Consider the following 12,095-nt stretch of genomic DNA (forward strand, 5'->3'; position numbering starts at 1 on the left):
GTTCCAAGCAGGAACCGGAAGGGCACCAGGGGAGTGGCCCTCCTGGCTGGGGCATCCTGCAAGGACTTGGGCTCTTTAGCCAGCCAGCCTTTAGGACATGTAATCAGCAAGGGGACCTGACCCTGAGTGCAAATGCTGCTCACTCCTCCCACCCGTCCTCCCTTCAGTAACAGACACACTGCCCCCTGGCTCCCACACCACTCTCTGTGCCTACTTATCGGACTAGAGAACTCCCATTTGCCCAGCACCCCAACATCAGAAAGATGGGGGAAGCAGCATCTGCTAGGCCACTGCAGTCTGTCACCTCAGGCCCTGAGCTCTGAGCACCTGGGTGAAAAGTCACAGGTCAGTGTTCCACGTGCTGTGAGGGGCGGACTCCTAGGGGAGCTGACCCCTTTCCCATCATTCCTCAAGGGCCCTGCCCTTGTCCATCATTTTGAAACATTTTAACCAGACCTCCTCACATTTGAAAGCTTCCCAGCCCACCCTCTCCACCATCCCCCACTGGTCTCACCTGTCACTGCCCAGGGCAGACTCCACGCGCCCATGCGCCCACCCACATGCAGGGACCCCAGAGCTCCGTTCAGCGTGTGATCCTGGCCCTTACCAGGTTTTTCGGAGAGACCTGGGTGGGTGTATGTCTGTGTGTGTGTGCATGTGCTTGTGTTTCTTTAGATAAATCCACAGTCACATGAAATCAGTGACAGGTTGACACCGTTATTTCAAGATTCATCGCTCTGAGTTGCCAGCATAGGAGGCCTAGCCAACTCCTTCCCACCAACAACACTTTTTTTCCAGGCATAATTTATAGCCAGGGGGTGAATTTGTTTCCAAAAGATGAATATCACACTATCAGCAACAGCTGTCTCTCATTTTTATTTGTTTTTAAATTTGACTCAAAGTCCAATTCTCTACACACATCCAAAGCTGTAAATCCTAAGGCGACTGATTACACGATTTAGTAAACAGGTTACATTATATAATGCAATTGAAGTGGGCTCCGCGGCGCCACCTACAGGCCGCCCATGGGAAGGGCCTGAGCCGGAGACCAGCATTCTGGACCAAGCTCTCTAGGCTGAAGGAAAATAAACTGACTGCGCCAGGTTGAGGCAGTTGCTCCTCAGGGAGAAGTTGAAGCCAGCCTGGTTACTAATGCAGCCTTTTGGTCCCTCCTGCTGAGTTCATTGTGTTATTTCAGCCTCCTGCAAATCTGTCTAGACGTCAGAACCCAGCCTCAGGGTCGGGGTGGGGGAGTGGGGGCCCGGTGGTACCCACCTGGGGGCTGAGAGGGCTCCAGCTCTCCTGCCTCAGGGGCCTCCGTCCCTCACTCTCAAGCTGCAGTCCAACAGTTTCCCATTCCATTCAGCTAAGCCTGCGTTCAGGGCTGTCCGTGGGCAAAGACTTCCAGAACGGTTCCGGTGAGATCCCTCACTTTGCAGTCCGAGAGGGAAAGTGACTTGTACAAGCCACAAGGAAGTGGGGGAGCTGGGTGTGGATGCAGACATTCTGACCGTAGGCACAGGCCCAGGTCAGGGGAGTTCACAGGTGCGGAAACTGAAGCCCAGACAGGGAATGGGACTTCCACAACCTCTGCGTGTAGCGAGGGAAGGAAAATAATGCAAACACTGCTAGTGGGTCGGAGGGCAGAAGAGAAGGGCTTTTCAGTGCCTCCTAGTGCCATGCTGGGGGGGGGGGGGAGGCAAGAAAGGAGTGAGGGAGAGAGAAAGAGAAGGGAGGGAGGGAAGTCAGGTGGCCCAGGCCCAGCGTTCCCTGCCCCATCCCTCTGCCCTAAACTATATTCTTCAGATGAATTAGACTCCAGGGCCTCAGGGATGCTAGCTTTTCCAATGAGTTTGGTAAGAATGAGTCACATCTGAGAGAGGAGAGAGGACTTAACTTCTTTAGAAATAAGACACTGGACCAGCGGGGATGGAGGGGGGGAGAGTGGATGAAGAAAACACCACTTTCCGAGTCTGAGAGGGCAGCAGTACCCCCAGCTTGTCCTTGTGCCCCGTCGTCAGTCTGGGGCCATGGGGTGGGACAGTGGAGAGCCGAAGGGAAGTGGTCCCTTCCTTCCATCTCCACTGTAGCGGGATGCTCCCTCCCAGCTAGGGTCCCAGCTAGGACAGATGCCGCAGGGGCCAGCTGGCCAGCGAGTTCCCAATTAGGCTTTCTCATCCTTCAGGCCCTGAGCCCCCAACCCCAGCACCCCGGCCCAATTACTGGGCAGCATTAACCCCTTGGTGCCCCAGGCCGTTAATGGAATGTTAATTGGTCTAATAGGTTTCATGTCAACAAGTCCTAATGAGCTCCTTCCTAACGAGCTGGGTCTTTTTGTTTCTAAGCCTGTTTGTCAACACGCTGGGGTTTGGCCTCCTGGCTAAGGGCCTCCCCCGCAGGACTGGGGGAGCTAGAGAGTTGGGGAGGCAGAGAGCTGCCCCTGTCTACCTCCTAAAGGGCTGTCCTTCCACGCCCCTCACCCACCCAGCCCAGGCACACTGCCTCACTAGGTCCTGGGTTTTGGAAAATGGCATCTGTAGCTCTTTTTGATGATAATATCAGTGACATGAATTATTTCTTCTTGGATATCACGTGGGGTCAAGTGCCGAACTAGGCTTTCCCCCTCCTAGCTGTCACGTAATGAAGGTTCTCAGCATTAGAAGCAATCTCCCGACGCCAGCCTCTCCTCGGTAGGAACGTTGCCCTGTGGGGAATTATTCCTGGTGTGTCCTCCATCTGCAGTCTTGGCCCTGCTCCCTCGAGTGCCCTGGTGTTTGGTAACAGCGCTGGGGCCTCTGGACAGGGCGCGTGGCTCTCCCAGCCCAACAAAAGCTCAGAAGACAGGACTGGGCGGCTGCCGCTCAGACCTGCTGCTCCCCTTCCCCCTCCCAGAGGGTGGGTTCCCCAGAGGGCTCGACATCCAGAGGTTGTCCAAGGAGCTCCCACACCCCAGCTGGCACAAAAAGGCAGCTCTCTACATCCCTCTCCAGGTGGTCCCGCTTAGCCCCCCAGCCCCAGGCCTGGCCAGCGGGCTGTCCCAAGGATGGGCAGTGCCTGTGTGGTGGGGGCTTGTGAAGAAGAGAAGGTGGCACCGTCTCCCGTCTCCCTCGCTCAGATTACCAGGGCTCTGCGCCTGAGTGAGCAGAGAGGGAAACTTAAGCCCCTGATGAAAAGGCCTTCTGTTCTCTCGAAGGAGAAGCCCAGAGGGCAATGGGGCAGTGGTCTAGTGACCTGTGGTGACCCCAGAGCGGGGGGAGGGGCGGGGCAAAGGCCATCTGCATCCTCAGGACAGTTTCCCTGTGTCCTCCGAGGAAGGGCTGGCTCCTGCTCCACAGCCTGGCAGCCTCTGGACTGGGAAGTCTCCGCTCAGCCTGGCAGTGGTTGTTTCTGGGAGCAGATCACTCCTAACCACCCCTCCTGACCCCCAGGCAGGGCAGCCCTCAAGTGTGTGAATATTTCTAGGGACAGCAACTCTAAAATGACCTGACCTCCCATTCATTGGACAGTGAACAAAAGAATGCAGATTAAAAGATTCTCTCTTTAGCCCAAATCCTCCTCCATGCACTTCCTTCTCTTTGCCTTCACTACTACGGCTTTTTCATCCTGAAACTAGTTGCCCCTAAAACTGCCTGTTGAGCTCTCACCCCAGATTCTGCCCCCACACTCCCTCTGCTGGAGGCTACTGGCACTACAGGCCACCGAGGCTCACTTTCTTCCAGCAAAAGAAGCATTTGAAATTGGTGTTCCCAGAAGGGCTCTACCTTTGCCTTTGGGACCCACAGACCCATCAAAAGTTACCTCATCTTCCAGAGTTCCAGGAAAGGCTGAGCCTACCCCCCACATCCATATTTCCTTCATTCTCTCAGGGTCCAAAGAGAGAGCTTCCACACCCTCCAGCACAGCTCCCTCACACAGTTGACATTTAGCAGCATTATTTGAATGAATACCTGGGTTTCCAGTGCTTTCCCACATGCACTTAAGGTCAAAGCATGCCTTCAGAGACAGGTGAGCCAGAACTGATCTTTTCTCTTCCTGAAAAAGAACCAATGCACACACATGTACACACACATGCACACACACATGCATGCCACATAGCACCCTGGAGACCTTTCTCTTTACTTAGGCAGCTCCAGATCACCCTCAAATTCCCCCAGAATTCAGACATGGGACATGTTGGGAGACCCTGGGGAGGGGGGCTCAGGGAGAGGAGGAGAAGAGAAGGATGTCTGAGGGTTGTGCTCACAAACATCTTTGGCCATCAGCACCCTCCCCCTGGGAGGACAGGGCCTGCACCCCACAGAGGTTCCTTGCCCCACGGTGACATGCCTGTGGTTTCTAGCTCTAAATATTTCAGGGCATCTACTGAGCCCCACAGCTCTCTGGGCATCCTGTTACCCTGGGTGGCACTGCCCGGCTAGGCTGTCTCCCCTTACGGCAGCAGCTCTGGTTCAAGAAGAAGCCTTGAGGCCCAGTGGAGGCAGCTTGCTTGTCATTGTGGGGTGCGGGTCAGGGAGCAGATCAGGAACTGGGAATCTGGAGACTCGCTAGCTCACAGCCCCCTAACACACACACCTCATTCCTCTTGGCCGCCATCTTCTCGGCTATAAGAAGGGGGGTGGCCATTGGACTCTGACTCTGTGTTGAACGAAGTCCAAGGAAAGTCTCCCTTCGTAGAATGGGCAGGCACCTCTGTAAGCCACACACACACACACACACACACACACACACACACACACACACACACGCTCGCACCTGCGATAGGCATCCTCCCCACCCCCCTCCTTCCTCCACCCTCCTGTCTAAGGGGACCAGAGCCCCACGTCCCTTCCCACCACTAGGGGGTGTGGTGAGCACACCAGGGAGCAGGAGCCAGCAGAGAGGTGGGAACTGGAGCTGGAAGGGCAAAGGCCCGAGGCCTCCCTGCCCTGACAGTGCAGGTGGCTGCTCTGAAGGCCTGGGACAGGGAAAGCACCTTGTCTTGTGGGTACCCGAACAGCCCCATTCCCCCTGTGCTGCCACCAGCCAAGCCTCTGCCCCCTCTCCTGCCCTCTCCTTGCCCTCTCCAAGCTCCAACCCCAGCTGATGCTGAGCTAAGCATGGCTTTTACAAGTTATTTTACATCTGATTTGTATATTGTTTCTTTCAAGTCAAATCTCTCAGCAAGGCCTCTCCCGGGCTTTCATCCCTTGCAGTGTCTGGTCAGTCCAGGTGGCCCAGCCTGAGGAGATGCCCACCTGCTGGTTCCCAGGCTCCCTGTGCTCAGTATTAACGTGTGGCCCCCTTTCTCCTGCCACAGATCCTTGATGTGAATCAATCCCATGATGCAACATGCCTCCCCAGCCCCAGCTCTGACGATGATGGCCACGCAAAATGTCCCTCCCCCACCCTACCAGGACAGTCCACAGGTGAGTGTCCACCCAGTGATGGGAGGGGTGCGTGCCTTCCAGGGGCTGAGGGCAGGGCCTGGTGGGTCTGGGCTCTTCCCTGGCTGGCCTGGGGAGGCCTCTCTGGAGAGAGCCTGGCAAGCACTGGAAGGAAGTCATTGCATTTGGCAAGCACAGGGCTCAGCTCCTATTCACCATTGCCTAGAACACCAGGCCATGGTCCTGTCCCCACCCAACCCTGCCCCCCACTCACAGCAGACATCAGACAGATGCTCCAAACCAGGAATATTTGGTAAACGGAGTCTGCCTTTGAGTGTTTGGGGAAACTTTTAAACTAGGCAGCGGTTCTCAACCTGTGGGTCGCGACCCCTGAAAATACATCCTGCATATCAGATATTTACATTACGATTCATAACAGTAGCAAAATTACAGTTATGAAGTAGCCACGGAAATAATGTTATGGTTGGGGGTCACCACAACAGGAGGAACTGTATTAAAGGGTCGTGGCATTAGGAAGGTTGAGAACCACTGGGCTAGAGGCTCTTTTAGACCAGCCCCCCATTCATGATCACTGGAGCCCCTATGTTCACTTTCTCTGCCTGCCCATTGGAGGAATCTCCCTTCTCTTCAGGACTCGCTCAGCTTCTGTCTCTCTACGCCCTGCAGCCCTTCCCTCTGGTTGCAGTCCCCAGGGGCCTCGGAGACTCCAGCCGGTTGCAGCTCCCGGCAGCCTCTCCTCCTGGTCCCATTGCCCCTCTCCTGCTCCTGGAAGCCTAGCCCGGCTTCCTGGTTGGGCTCCTGTAGGCCTTGTGCTGATCATTTCTAACCTTTGCCCCCCTGTGCGCCTCCCACACCTCATTCTCCGAGACCCTGAGTTAGCCATGATGCTGGGCTGCCACAGCAGCCTCCATCCTCTGACCGTGACCTTCACACTGTCCTATTCTCTCTGGCTTGGTCTCACAAGTCAATATTAATTCGATAATTATTTATCAAGTGTCTGTCATGTGAAATGCAGCCAGCTAGAATATTCATTCATTCATTGAGCAAATGTGCAGTGAGTGCCTATTTTGTGCCAGGCAGCATTTCCCACTCCTTTCAGTCGTTGCCCTGCCCTGACATCCCTGCATCAGACATCTCAAACACAGCTGTCCTCATGGGCAGCCCAGGGCTGTGCAGCATGAGGAGATTAGGGTGCAGACACCGGGCAGGCCCTGACTCCCCCAGCCTAGTGTGAGCTCTAGCAGTTGCTCTATCTATCCTGTTATCCCCCTGAAACTGCACTTGGCAGAGCGTCTAGCAAGCCGGCAAAAGTCAAGAGCACTTGACTCCTCAGCCTGCAAAAGTGCAGGAGCACTGGGCATTCACCAGCCTGCCAGGACGTGCCCTTTGTCCCCACCCTGCCCCCACGCATCGACTCCATGCTCCTTCCTAGGCTGCCTGCCCTGCACTCATACCCAGCAAGCACTCTGCCCACGGCAGTAGCTTTTCATGAATTACCGCAGGCTGGACTTGGCCCTGACACAGACCCTCTGTGTGAATGCTTCCGGGTGAGCCACACTGGCCCTTTCCCTCTGCAGAGTGAATGAGGAGCAGGAGCTTGGACTAGGGCCCTGGTCGGCAAACTGCAGCTCGAGAGCCACATGCGGCTCTTTGGCCCCTTGAGTATGGCTCTTCCTAAGCCTTAGGAGTACCCTAATTAAGTTAATAACAATGTACCTTCCTATATAGTTTAAGTTTAAAAAATTTGGTTCTCAAAAGAAATTTCAATCGTCGTGCTGTTGATTATGGGGCGCGGTTACAGTGTTTTGGCCAGGTCCAAGCCTCGGACTAATGAAAGGACAGGGTCCTCTCATTGCCACGTGCAAGTCCCAGCTGGAGGGCAGGGCCCTCCCAGCACAATCATAGCCAACGGCTGTGGTTGTAAGCTTGAACCTATGGTCCAAACACGTGGCCCCACGTGCCTTGTGGTAGAGTTCGGGTGCATGTAGTTGAGTGAGGTTGAAACTCACGAGAGTGTTGTAAACAACGTGATCACGCCCCTACTTTGCCTCGTGGCATCTGCTATAAAATAAAGACACGGCTTGTGGGCGCCGGCGCTGTCTCCTCATCGGGGAGCAGCGTCCCACCGAGACCCAGCTTTCATTCTCTTATCTGCCTTTCCTTAATCCTTTCACCCCCCCTCCCCCCACTCAGTTTACCTTTGGCCGCAACATGTGGCGTCCGACCAGGGACTGAGTTCTGCGACCAGGGACTGAGCTTGAAAGTAGCGCCAGAGCAGGCCCTTTGGCCGCAACAGTTGATATTTGACTAATGAGTTTGCCGACCACTGGACTAGGGGAGCCCTGGAAACCAGGCCCACAATGGGGACAACATTCTTCTTCTCAGTAGACGCAGGCAGTGCTGGGGCTGGGGTGTCAGTAAAGAGCAGGAATTTGGGGTGTTCCTTTACTGTCCGGATGCTGCTCTCCAAGGGCCATAGTAGCAATGGGCATGGCAATAGGGCACTTCCTGTGTTTAGCAGGTGGTGGGCACAAAGGCCCTCACCCCCATACCCAAGGCTCAGGGGCGACTGGGGGAGGCCAGGAGGTCGAGGGCACTGCATTGGCAGCTGGCAGCGGCTGCCTCTCTCCAGCCTGTTTTGCTGCCCCGGCAGCTGGGAGAAGTTTGGGTTTGGTGGGGATTAGCAGGAGGGCTGCAAGAAGGGCCTGTGCTGCCCAAGAATGCTGATCCGAGTGTAGTTAAGTAGAGGAGCCTCAGCACACAGCAGAGCTTAATAAATCCCGGTTGCTGGCGGAACGGAAGTTGGGGGTGGGGCAGCGTCCCTGAGGCGCTCAGCGCCCTGGAAGCCACCATGGAGCTGGTCTAGCCTTTTGGGTGAGAAAGGGAAGCTCCAGTTCCCCAACAGGGACTGTCCCCAGGCTGTCGTCTCTGAGGAGTCACCAGTACTTCACCATTAAACTACTCACGGAGAGGTAGGAAGGAAGAGAGGGAGGGAGGGAGGGAGGGAGGGAGGAAGTAAGGGAGAGGGAGGGAGGGAGGAAGGAACGAAGGAACGAACATTTACAGCAGGGGAATAATTTGCCCTGGGGAAGCCACACACCTGTTTGTGACCTCCAAGATCCAGGGCTGAAGAATCTGGCGGGAAATCCCAGCATCCATAGTAGAGACTAGGCCAGCTGTGGGCAAACTACGGCCCGCGGGCCGGATCCGGCCCGTTTGAAATGAATAAAACTAAAAAAAAAAAAAGACCGTACCCTTTTATGTAATGATGTTTACTTTGAATTTATATTAGTTCACACAAACACTCCATCCATGCTTTTGTTCCGGCCCTCCGGTCCAGTTTAAGAACCCATTGTGGCCCTCGAGTCAAAAAGTTTGCCCACCCCTGGACTAGGCCAAGGTCTGGTGTCCTTATGGCCTTGGCTGGGCCACGGGGCTATGGCGAGATTGCCATGGGCTTCCCTGGGCTGGGCTGGTTCCCAAGGAAACCAGTCAGGGTGGGGGGAATCATGGGAGGAGTTAGGGCAGCAGTGGAGTAGGTGGGAGGGCAGAGGGGTTGAGGTCGCCAGGACATAGGCTCCTGGGGAATATAGTCTGTCCGGCGAGTGCTACACTTTGAGGCCAGTTGGCTTTTGGAGGGCCCTCCTCCCCACTCTCAGGGCTGCTAGAGTGGCTTGCGCAGAGGAATGTCTTCCTTGTGAGTTTCCTGCGGGGAACTCGCTCTGGTCCCCCTGCCTTCTTCCCACTAGGATTGCAGGAGGCTGAGCCCGCCTCTCAGGGGAGGCCCTGCTGCACTGCCCCGCGATGCTCATTATCTGAGAGCGCCAGCTGCTCTCTGGCGCTGTGTCCTCAGGAAAGCCGGGGCCAAGGGGGGCAGGGCCCGGCACACAAGGGCCTCTGGAAGGAGGCCCACCTCCTCCTCATTCCGGGAGGTCTAATCTCGTCACTGTCGGACCCAGTCTGACTTGTTTCCTCAAGGCCTGCCCAGCTGAGCACATCTCTAGGTCGCCTCTCAGAAACCCAATTTCTTCCACTGTCAAAAAGGACAGTGTCTGATGAAGTCCCCAAAATGAGAAAGGAAGCGAGAAGCAGCGCCCCTCCTGAGACCGGGGCAGCCGTTTTAATAACGTTCCCGTTGTGCTGAGGGCAAGCAGAGCCGAGCATAATCTACTCAAATGCACAGGAGAACCTCACTTTGGAAAATTAGGAATCTGCATTACAAAATTCCCAAGCCCCGGACCTTCTTTATAATAAATTAGAATTTTTTTTTCAAGGCGAGTTTTTAACTTGGCAATTTCATTTTTGAAGTTTGGGGAATAAAGTTATTAACGTGGCGGAGGCTTTTTCTCTCCCCCCATTTGAGTAGAGCAGCATTCGCGGCGCTGGCCCCATGCTGTAAGGGGCACACCACGTGGAGGATGGCCAGTCAGCCCCCACCCCTCAGTCCATTTCAGCCCAACTCGTGATTGTTTGTGCGGATGTCACTCTGTATTTACTGTGCGCTGAAGACAGACCGTAAGCTTAGAAAGTACAACAGCAGTGACCACTGGACACATCCCTGTGGCCTGCTTCGTTCTGCCGGGGCTTTCTGTTCAGTTCCACCAGGGTCGCGCCCCTGCTGCTGTTTAACCACAGCACCTCACGTCCCACGTGGTAGCTGGGTCCTTGGTCCAGACAGACCTCCCTGAGAGCAGGGGTGCGTCACCTGGGCTCCCACAGCCCAGCACCCTGATTCTAAGGGACTCTCCAAGTTACTACATTCTCTACTGTCGCTTCCTCCCAGCAAGCGGCACTACGGTCCCTCCCAGAATCCCCGTGGTAACACAGTGGCCGTCTTGCTCCTTCTAGGCATACACCCCTCATTCATGTGCTCTCTCTCCACCTCTGAGAGGTCCTTCAAGTTCTCCCGTTTCCTGTAACATTCATTCCACGTGCAACATCGCCGACCAAGCAAAGTTCCCCCTCTGGTACCTCCACTGGCAATTTCAGGAAGCCCTCTGGATTTACCAGTTCCCCCGCCCTCACCTTATCCACACACAAAAATCCTACCCCCACTCTTCCTCAAACGTAGACACATACGCACCGTTCCTCAAATATCTTTGCCCTTGGCTTATAGGAAGACAAATACTGCATCTGGTCTAGTTGTGTGTGTATTTAGTGCTCAGTCTTCCTCTGTCTGCGTGGCCCCAGCACGTGGGGCTGCATGAGCGTTAGACTAGAAAGCAGAAACCCTGGTGGGGTCGGTCTCATCCACCAGGCGCAGCCCCTGTGACCGAGGGCACTCAGTTGACAGATTAGGGACAAGTTGAAGGGTAGGTGGGTAGGTACGTATGTAGCATGACGTGATGGTGGGTGATGTTAAAAGGGTTTGGCAGTTCATCAAGGATGTGGCCTCACTGTTGACCGGGGGGAGGCGGGGCACACCGCCAGGACTTCAGGGCTATCTGGGGAGCTCATGTCAGAAGTCAAGCATCTCCTTGGGACCCTTGGGCAAAGGCTGTGTTTCTGCGTCCCCTCTAACCCTCTGCAGCCCACGGATGAGGAGAATGGCGTCCAGGACCCCAAGAAACTGTGCTTGGAGATTGGGGGTCAAGGTGATGCTGTCCTACCTTTCCTGTCACAGGGAGGCTGAGCTGGGCCAGCCTGTTTGGGAGGCCAGACCGCTCCCTTCCTCCAAGTGCCTCCTCGCTCTCCCTCTCCCAGCGCCGTTGCCACTTTGGTGGCTCAGGGGAGCAGACGTCCTGTGGAAGCTGGACCTTTGATCAGTCATTGGGGTTCCCATGCTGATTTCACAGCTGGAGGCAGAGGGGGTGGCGAGGGCCCTGGCTGTGAATGGCCCCTGCCCAGGCCTTGCAGCTGTGGCCACAGAAGCTGGTTCAGATGTTTTCACACTTTACAGCCCTCTCATCTCTTTAAGGGCTGGAGCCCCCTGCCTTGCAGGCCCTCTGCTCAGCTGCCTGTGAAACTCATTGGCTTTGCAGCAATGCAGTCAATTCAGCAGCTTTGAAGGTCCCCCTAAGCCTTTTCTGTGGCTGTGATTGACAGCTCCCGTGCCCCTGGGGGCAGCACCCCAGGGACCATCTGGGCGACCTGCCTGCCCTTGCTTTGACTCATCCAAACAGACTCCAAGCAGACTCTCCTCTTTCTTTTTTTATGTTCTGCTGGGTTTTTCTCTCTCGGTGCACAGTGACCTCTCTCCCTGGCCGCTTGGGCCACCAGGGTCTTTAAACTGGACGTATCCCTGAACTCCAACTCACTTAAGACCCGGAGTCCTCCTGTGTAAAGGCAAGGCAGCCTCGGGTCCCACTGTGGTCCTTTATGTCCCCATTTAGGGAGAAGGCGGGCCAGCGGACACTCACTCACTCCAATGGCCTTGTCCAGGGTTTTTATCCGATGAACTTGTTACCTGAATTCTGATATTTACCCAGAGAACAAATTTTATTGTCTATCCTCTTGCTACCAAGCGGGACGAGTGCCCTAAACAGCTACAAAAATAGTTAATGGCCCAAGTATACGAAGCTTAAAATAAATCTGGGAACAGGTGGTCAAGTAGCCACCGGCCGAGGAGCCGGGGACGCGCTGCCCGCCTCTCCCAGGAGATCGAGGAGCTCCGGTGTCTGCCTGGCCCGGCCGGGGGGAGGGGGGGGGACGAGTAGGGACCCAAGGGTGTTTGCTGTCCTTGGAGTTCTTGATCTGTAGGAGGAAGAGTGG

The 12,095-nt window shown here is 55.4% G+C and overlaps 1 protein-coding gene across 2 annotated transcripts in view; it reads left to right on the forward strand.

The window, feature by feature from the left end:
- PKNOX2 (PBX/knotted 1 homeobox 2) overlaps positions 1 to 12,095 on the forward strand; it is a 231,400-nt gene that overhangs the window by 146,567 nt on the left and 72,738 nt on the right. For both annotated transcript variants that reach the window (XM_081114134.1, XM_081114135.1), the window contains exon 3: positions 5,297 to 5,405. In XM_081114134.1, the coding sequence (XP_080970260.1) occupies positions 5,319 to 5,405 (87 nt within the window). In that variant the 5' untranslated portion in view covers positions 5,297 to 5,318. The remainder of the gene's footprint in view (positions 1 to 5,296; positions 5,406 to 12,095) is intronic.

Source organism: Myotis nattereri (assembly GCF_964212035.1).
Source record: "Myotis nattereri genome assembly, chromosome: 19".
NCBI lineage: Eukaryota > Metazoa > Chordata > Mammalia > Chiroptera > Vespertilionidae > Myotis > Myotis nattereri.